The sequence below is a fragment of the Sebastes umbrosus genome, unplaced genomic scaffold, assembly GCF_015220745.1.
Source record: "Sebastes umbrosus isolate fSebUmb1 unplaced genomic scaffold, fSebUmb1.pri S37, whole genome shotgun sequence".
Taxonomy (NCBI): Eukaryota; Metazoa; Chordata; class Actinopteri; order Perciformes; family Sebastidae; genus Sebastes; species Sebastes umbrosus.
Genome location: NW_023618442.1, coordinates 126912 through 135680, shown reverse-complemented (window position 1 = coordinate 135680; position 8769 = coordinate 126912). Strand labels below are relative to the sequence as shown.

Sequence of the window (8769 nt, the reverse complement as noted above, 5' to 3'; positions counted from 1 at the left end):
TCAGCTGGTCAGCTGGTCCTCTTCTTCTTTAGTGCTGTTGATGGAGGCCCGAGGCCAGGCCGGTCCGTCTGTCTCTCTCTTACGTAGCATCGCCGGCCCGGCCGGTCCGTCTGTCTCTCTATTGCGTAGCATCGACGGGCCGGCCAGTCCGTCTGTCTCTCTATTACGTAGCATTGACGGCCCGGCCGGTCCGTCTGTCTCTCTCTTACGTAGCATCGCCGGCCCGGCCGGTCCGTCTGTCTCTCTATTGCGTAGCATCGACGGGCCGGCCGGTCCGTCTGTCTCTCTATTACGTAGCATCGCCGGCCCGGCCGGTCCGTCTGTCTCTCTATTGCGTAGCATCGACGGGCTGGCTGGTCCGTCTGTCTCTCTATTACGTAGCATCGCCGGCCCGGCCGGTCCGTCTGTCTCTCTATTGCGTAGCATCGACGGCCCGGCCGGTCCGTCTGTCTCTCTCTTACGTAGCATCAACGGCCCGGCTTTTCCGTCTGTCTCTCTCTTACGTAGCATCGACGGCCCGGCCGGTCCGTCTGTCTCTCTCTTACGTAGCATCGACGGCCCGGCCGGTCCGTCTGTCTCTCTCTTACGTAGCATCGACGGCCCGGCCGGTCCGTCCGTCTCTCTCTTACGTAGCATCGCCGGCCCGGCCGGTCCGTCTGTCTCTCTATTACGTAGCATCGACGGCCCGGCCGGTCCGTCTGTCTCTCTCTTACGTAGCATCGACGGCCCGGCCGGTCCGTCTGTCTCTCTCTTACGTAGCATTGACGGCCCGGCCACTGCCAGCCTGCAGATATTACTTTTATCAGCAGAAAAAATAAACATATGAAACATCATTATTGACTTTTCCATCTGTGGCCTGTTGGGTTAGTATCATCTCTCCCGAGGAACGGCTCGTCCTCCGGCTCTCAGATATCCTCTCCATGTGAGCTGACTTCAGATCAGTGTGTGTTGGACTAAGGGTGTGTGTGTGTGTCCTCACATTAACTCAGTGATGTCAGCCTCACACTGAAAGATATGTCTGTTTATCTTCTCCTCCATCTGGGCTGTAACAGGAGAACCGGTCCCTCCTCCTCTATGGACTACTCTCTGTTTTTCTTTGGGGGTTCGGGTTAGAGGAGGAGCCACTCAGAGATGAGAGGATGATACAGAGAGAGAGAGAGAGACATCAGGAGAGGAGGAGTAGTGTGATGGAAAACTAAATAGTAAAAGGGGAACCTGGTGATCATAGAAAATGAGACTGAATGGATAAAAACTGAAAGGAAAGAAAGAGACACAAGACAAAAGAAAGAAAGGAGAAGAAACAATGGCTTGAGATGAGCATCTTAGCTAAGAAAGGACGACGAGGACCAAGGAACGAATATCAGAGGAACCTGCTGAGCTTCAGAGAGGTGGCTGCACAGAGCGCTCTGCAGAGCTTTAATAACTTTATTAATATACAGTAGCACTTATAGTCCAACAACAAGTCATCAAATCATGAACTGAACAGATCAGAGTTGGGCTGCAGATATCCATCCGACACCCTCAGTCTACATCCAGAGTCAGTCAGACTAATAGAAAGGAAACTCTGCTAATGACATCTTCTGCCTGCAGTGTTTCAGAGTGTCTGCCCCCCCCTCTGTCTCTCTGTATGTTTAATTCACAACTTGATGTAAATCTCAGTAGCTCTCCAGCGGAGGAATGAATTCATGGACTCTGTGAGGCTCGCTGACTCTAAAGAGGGAATCTCTTCCACTTCATCCACACTCCGTCGTTAAATATTCAGCCACTTGTCAAAATCATGAAGCTGCTCTGTCTCTGGGACGTCTTCCTCTGTCTGATGGAGTAATTGCTGTATTAAAAGATCTCCAAACTCCACATTATCCATAACATGTAGTGGAGGAAGTCCGCCTCTGTCTGGCTGTGTTAACAAAGGAGACTGAAGGAAATGAGTCCTTATATACAATTAACTATTCAACCCTCATTGGTCAATATGTTCTGCATCTTTGCATTGAATTGACTACACTGAAGAATTTCAGAGTCTACATTAGTTAGGAGATGATGATGAATCTTTTATCTGCTGGAGATGTAGCAGGAGCGTGGTGTTGTTGGTGTTGTCTGCTGTCTGCTGTCTGCTGTCTGCTGTCTGCTGTCAGCTGTCTGCTGTCTGCTGTCTGCTGTCTGCTGTCTGCTGCGGAGGGAAACTGAAAAGTCCTCAATGTCTGAAAACTCAAGCTGTGGATATACAGAAACATGTAGTATAGTCCTGTAGTCCTGTATGGACATGTAGTATAGTCCTGTATGGACATGTAGTATAGTCCTGTAGTCCTGTATGGACATGTAGTATAGTCCTGTATGGACATGTAGTATAGTCCTGTATGGACATGTAGTCTAGTCCTGTATGGACATGTAGTCTAGTCCTGTATGGACACAAAATAAGGCAGTGAATGGAGGTGTTTCCTTCAGGCAGGGATCGGTGGCAGCGTGTTGAGAACATTCATCAGAGCTCCTTCTGTCCGTCCCGTTTCCTTCTTCTTCTTCTCTCTAATCATGTAGAAGTTCATCTGAGCAGCGTCCCATTCAGCCACACCTGAAGTGATGTATTCTGTTGTGCCTGTTTCAGAGGTTCTTTAACTGTTTGGTCGTTCAGGGAGCAGATGAGTGTTTGTGGTGTTGTTTCAGCCAACAACAGAACCCGTAGCGTGCTTTGCTCTTACCGTGTTGCCAGGTCGACGATAGGAGGAAATAACAACGGTGGACTGGGAAGTAGTTTCAGTAGTAGTAGTCTCTGTGTGCGGGGACGGTCACCTACTGTAGCTGGAGGAGGTTCTATAGGACGTCATACGGAGCTGCTCGTTGTTCCTGATAGAAAAAGAGAGAGGACATCTTTTCTCATACTCTCTAGACACACCCGGGACACATCGTTATGTTGAGAAGACATAAAAGAAGAGTGTTGGTCACCCGCACTCCTCGACCGGTCTGTATCTATGACCACACACGTTAGGCCAATCACTGCACGCTGATGGCAAAGCTCGGTTGAGCGTGGAGACGATCACCGGTTGGTTCTGCTCCAGAGAACGACGCCAGCGTTGCAGCTCAGCCCCGTTAGGGTTAGCCCGCCTGCTGTGAAGGTGATTACGGTGCAGCTCCAGCACATTATACTGTGAGAGGACAGGGAGCAGAAGACTCTGCTGTCCCATGCTTCAGGCTCATTGTTGTATTGTAGCTCTGCTGTGGATGGTAGCAGCACTGAAATACATGAATGTGTCCTATAGTGTCCCTGTTCAGTTGTTTATTTGCCTAGAAATAGTATAACTTTGGTAGATGAAACGTCTCCTCTCCTCTGTGTGAGACACTCTCAGCAGACATACTGTACGTAGCTCTCCTCTGTGTGAGACACTCTCAGCGACATATGTAGCTCTCCTCTGTGTGAGACACTCTCAGCGACATATGTAGCTCTCCTCTGTGTGAGACACTCTCAGCAGACATACTGTATGTAGCTCTCCTCTGTGTGAGACACTCTCAGCAGACATACGTAGCTCTCCTCTCTGTGAGACACTCTCGGCAGACATACGTAGCTCTCCTCTGTGTGAGACACTCTCAGCAGACATACGTAGCTCTCCTCTCTGTGAGACACTCTCAGCAGACATACGTAGCTCTCCTCTCTGTGAGACACTCTCAGCAGACATACGTAGCTCTCCTCTCTGTGAGACACTCTCGGCAGACATACGTAGCTCTCCTCTGTGTGAGACACTCTCAGCAGACATACGTAGCTCTCCTCTCTGTGAGACACTCTCAGCAGACATACGTAGCTCTCCTCTCTGTGAGACACTCTCTGCAGACATACTGTACGTAGCTCTCCTCTGTGAGACACTCTCAGCAGACATACATAGCTCTCCTCTCTGTGAGACACTCTCAGCAGACATACTGTATGTAGCTCTCCTCTGTGTGAGACACTCTCAGCAGACATACGTAGCTCTCCTCTGTGAGACACTCTCAGCAGACATACTGTACGTAGCTCTCCTCTGTGAGACACTCTCAGCAGACATACTGTACGTAGCTCTCCTCTGTGAGACACTCTCAGCAGACATACTGTACGTAGCTCTCCTCTGTGAGACACTCTCAGCAGACATACTGTACGTAGCTCTCCTCTGTGAGACACTCTCAGCAGACATACGTAGCTCTCCTCTCTGTGAGACACTCTCAGCAGACATACTGTACGTAGCTCTCCTCTGTGAGACACTCTCAGCAGACATACTGTACGTAGCTCTCCTCTCTGTGAGACACTCTCTGCAGACATACTGTACGTAGCTCTCCTCTGTGCCGTCTTGTTTATTCTCTGTTTAACTCTCTAGCTGGGTTTGGTCCTCCTGAATGCTTCATCTGGAACTCTGCGGTACTAAGAAGCTCTTTTAAAAACAAATCTGAAAAGGTTATATTGAGAAAAAGATATTCCAAAACGTTGAGGACAAGGAAGCTGTTTAGGATCAAAGCCATAGCCATTACTCAGGAGGCAGTTAGAGTCCAGGAAGCTCAGAGATGATTGTCCATTATTACAGCGACTGTAAAAGAGTAATGTGGGGGTGGTCAGAGATTAATTCCTCAGGTTGTATTACTGAAGAGCTCCTGCCAAGCCCAGCGGGCAGCAGATGAGCTATTTACTGCACCTACTTTACACTCTTTGTGGGGAAGTGAATGAGGGAAGCTCTGCGCTCCATCAGCAGCCACCGTCCAGGCTCCTCGGGCAACGCATCTCAAGAGTTACTAACTTCCCTGTTGTGAGTGCAGCGGTGCAGCCAGCGGTGCAGCTGTGCAGCCAGTGGTGCAGCGGGCTGTGCAGCCAGCGGTGCAGCGGTGCAGCGGTGCAGCCAGTGGTGCAGCGGGCTGTGCAGCGGGCTGTGCAGCGGGCTGTGCAGCCAGCGGTGCAGCCAGCGGTGCAGCCAGCGGTGCAGCCAGCGGTGCAGCCAGCGGTTCCTCTGTTCCTCTGTTACTTTGTGACTTTGTTACTTTGTTACTCTGTTACTCTGTGCTCTGCTACATTGTTACTTTGTCGCTCTGTTCCTCTGTTCCTCTGTTACTTTGTCACTTTGTCGCTTTGTTGCTCTGTTCCTCTGTTCCTTTGTCACTTTGTCACTTTGTTGCTCTGTTCCTCTGTTCCTCTGTTCCTTTGTCACTTTGTTACTCTGTTACTTTTTTCTACTTTGTTGCTTTGTTGCTCTGTTACTCTGTTGCTCTGTTACTTTGTCACTTTGTTACTTTGTCGCTCTGTTCCTCTGTTACTTTGTCACTTTGTCGCTTTGTTGCTCTGTTCCTCTGTTCCTTTGTCACTTTGTCACTTTGTTGCTCTGTTCCTCTGTTCCTCTGTTCCTTTGTCACTTTGTTACTCTGTTACTTTTTTCTACTTTGTTGCTTTGTTGCTCTGTTACTCTGTTGCTCTGTTACTTTGTCACTTTGTTGCTCTGTTTCTCTGTGCTCTGTTACATTGTTACTTTGTTACTTTGTCGCTCTGTTCCTCTGTTCCTTTGTCACTTTGTTGCTCTGTTCCTCTGTTCCTCTGTTCCTCTGTTCCTTTGTCACTTTGTTACTCTGTTACTTTTTTCTATTTTGTTGCTTTGTTGCTCTGTTACTCTGTTGCTCTGTTACTTTGTCACTTTGTTACTTTGTTACTCTGTTACTCTGTGCTCTGTTACATTGTTACTTTGTTACTTTGTCGCTATGTTCCTCTGTTCCTCTGTTACATTGTTACTTTGTTACTTTGTTACTCTGTGCTCTGTTACATTGTTACTTTGTTACTTTGTCGCTCTGTTCCTCTGTTACATTGTTACTTTGTTACTTTGTTACTCTGTGCTCTGTTACATTGTTACTTTGTTACTTTGTCGCTCTGTTCCTCTGTTACATTGTTACTTTGTTACTCTGTGCTCTGTTACATTGTTACTTTGTTACTTTGTCGCTCTGTTCCTCTGTTCCTCTGTTACATTGTTACTTTGTTACTTTGTTATTCTGTGCTCTGTTACATTGTTCCTCTGTTACTTTGTCACTTTGTCGTTTTGTTGCTCTGTTCCTCTGTTCCTCTGTTCCTTTGTCACTTTGTCACTTTGTTGCTCTGTTCCTCTGTTCCTCTGTTCCTTTGTCACTTTGTTACTCTGTTACTTTTTTCTACTTTGTTGCTTTGTTGCTCTGTTACTCTGTTGCTCTGTTACTTTGTCACTTTGTTACTTTGTTGTTCTGTTTCTCTGTTACTTTTTTACTTTGTTGCTCTGTTCCTCTGTTCCTCTGTTCCTTTGTTCCTTTGTTACTTTGTTGCTCTGTTTCTCTGTTACTTTGTTACTTTGTTACTCTGTTCCTTTTTTCTACTTTGTTGCTTTGTTGCTCTGTTACTCTGTTGCTCTGTTACTTTGTTACTCTGTTACTTTGTTACTTTGTTACTTTGTTGCTCTGTTGCTCTGTTGCTCTGTTCCTCTGTTACTTTGTTACTTTGTTGCTCTGTTCCTCTGGTCCTTTCTTGCTCTGTTGCTCTGTTCTTCTGTTACTTTGTTGCACTGTTCATCTGTTCCTTTGTTACTTTGTTGTTCTGTTGCTCTGTTCCTCTGTTGCTCTGTTGCTCTGTTCCTCTGTTCATCTGTTCCTTTGTTGTTCTGTTGCTCTGTTCCTCTGTTACTTTGTTGCTCTGTTGCTCTGTTGCTCTGTTACTTTGTTACTTTTTTACTTTGTTACTCTGTTTCTCTGTCCCTCTGTTCCTCTGTTACTTTGTTGCTCTGTTACTTTGTTACTCTGTGCTCTGTTGCTCTGTTACTCTGTCCATCTGTTGCTTTGTTACTTTGTTGCTCTGTCCATCTGTTGCTTTGTTACTTTGTTGCTCTGTTACTCTGTCCATCTATTAATTTGTTGCTCTGTTGCTCTGTTACTCTGTCCATCTGTTACTTTGTTACTCTGTTACTCTGTTCCTCTGTTCCTTTGTTACTTCGTTGCTCTGTTCCTCTGTTCAGTTGTCACTTTGTTACTTTGTTACTTTTTCACTTTGTTCCTCTGTTCCTCTGTTCCTAGTACTCCGTTGCTCTGTGCCTCTGTTACTTTGTTACTTTTTGACTTTAATACTTTGTTGCTCTGTTACTCTGTTACTGTGTTACTGTGTTACTTTGTTACTCTCTTGCTCTGTTGCTTTGTTCCTCTGTTCCGCTGTTCCTTTGTAACTTTGTTGCTCTGTTGCTCTGTTGCTCTGTTGCTCTGTTCCTCTGTTACTGTGTAACTCTGTTCCTTTGTTGCTGTGTTGCTCTGTTCCTCTGTTCCGTTGTTACTTTGTTGCTCTGTTGCTCTGTTGCTCTGTTCCTCTGTTACTGTGTTATTCTGTTACTTTGTTGCTCTGTTGCTCTGTTCCTCTGTTCCGTTGTTACTTTGTTGTTCTGTTGCTCTGTTCCTCTGTTCCTCTGTTCCTCTGTTTCTCTGTTCCGTTGTTACTTTGTTGTTCTGTTGCTCTGTTGCTCTGTCCCTCTGTTCCTTTGTTCCTCTGTTACTTTGTTACTTTGTTGCTCTGTTGCTCTGTTACTTTGTTACTCTGTGCTCTGTTGCTTTGTTGCGCTGTTGCTCTGTTCCTCTGTTACTTTGTTGCCCTGTTGCTCTGTTCCTCTGTTCCTCTGTTACTTTCTTGCTCTGTTGCTCTGTTCCTCTGTTACTTTGTTGCACTGTTCATCTGTTCCTTTGTTACTTTGTTGTTCTGTTGCTCTGTTCCTCTGTTGCTCTGTTCCTCTGTTCATCTGTTCCTTTGTTGTTCTGTTGCTCTGTTCCTCTGTTACTTTGTTGCTCTGTTGCTCTGTTACTTTGTTACTATGTTGCTCTGTTCCTCTGTTCCTTTGTTAATTTGTTACTTTGTTACTCTGTTATCCTGTTACTTTGTTGCTCTGTTCCTCTGTTCATTTGTTACTTTGTTGTTCTGTTATCCTGTTACTCTGTTACTTTGTTATTTTGTTGCTCTGTTACTTTGTTACTCTGTGCTCTGTTGCTCTGTTACTCTGTCCATCTGTTGCTTTGTTACTTTGTTGCTCTGTTACTCTGTCCATCTGTTAATTTGTTGCTCTGTTGCTCTGTTACTCTGTCCATCTGTTACTTTGTTACTCTGTTCCTCTGTTACTTTGTTGCTCTGTTACTTTGTTCCTCTGTTCCTCTGAAGCTATGTTGCTCTGTTACTCTGTTGCTCTGTTACTTTGTTGCTCTGTTCCTCTGTTACTTTGTTGCTCTGTTACTTTGTTCCTCTGTTCCTCTGTTACTTTGTTGCTCTGTTACTTTGATCCTCTGTTACTTTGTTACTATGTTGCTCTGTTACTCTGTTGCTCTGTTACTTTGTTGCTCTGTTACTTTGTTCCTCTGTTCCTCTGCAGCTATGTTGCTCTGTTCCTCTGTTACTTTGTTGCTCTGTTACTTTGATCCTCTGTTACTTTGTTACTTTGTTCCTCTGTTCCTCTGTTACTTTGTTGCTCTGCTGCTCTGTTGCTCTGTTCCTCTGTTCCTTTTTACTTTTTACTTTGTTACTTTGTTGCTTTGTTGCTCTGTTACTTTGTTACTTTGTTGCTCAGCTTCTCTGTTCCTCTGTTCCTCTGTTACTTTGTTCCTCTGTTACTTTGCTGCTCTGTTCCTCTGTTCTTCTGATTCTCTGTTCCTCTGTTACTTTGTTCCTCTGTTACTTTGCTGTTCTGTTCCTCTGTTACTTTGCTGCTCTGTTCCTCTGTTACTTTGCTGCTCTGTTCCTTTGTTACTTTGCTGCTCTGTTCCTCTGTTACTTTGCTGCTCTGTTCCTCTGTT

The 8769-nt window shown here is 45.8% G+C and overlaps 1 protein-coding gene across 1 annotated transcript; it reads right to left on the bottom strand.

The window, feature by feature from the left end:
* On the bottom strand, positions 1-720 carry LOC119484206 (proline-rich protein 2-like). Its single transcript, XM_037762884.1, has one exon. The coding sequence runs from the start codon at positions 718-720 to the stop codon at positions 1-3; it is 720 nt and encodes a 239-aa protein (XP_037618812.1).
* Positions 721-8769: the final 8049 nt, after the last annotated feature.

Bases quoted from the DNA above. Each gene is read 5' to 3' on its own strand.
- LOC119484206 (XM_037762884.1), bottom strand. From the start codon at position 720: ATGCTACGTAAGAGAGAGACAGACGGACCGGCCGGGCCGTCGATGCTA.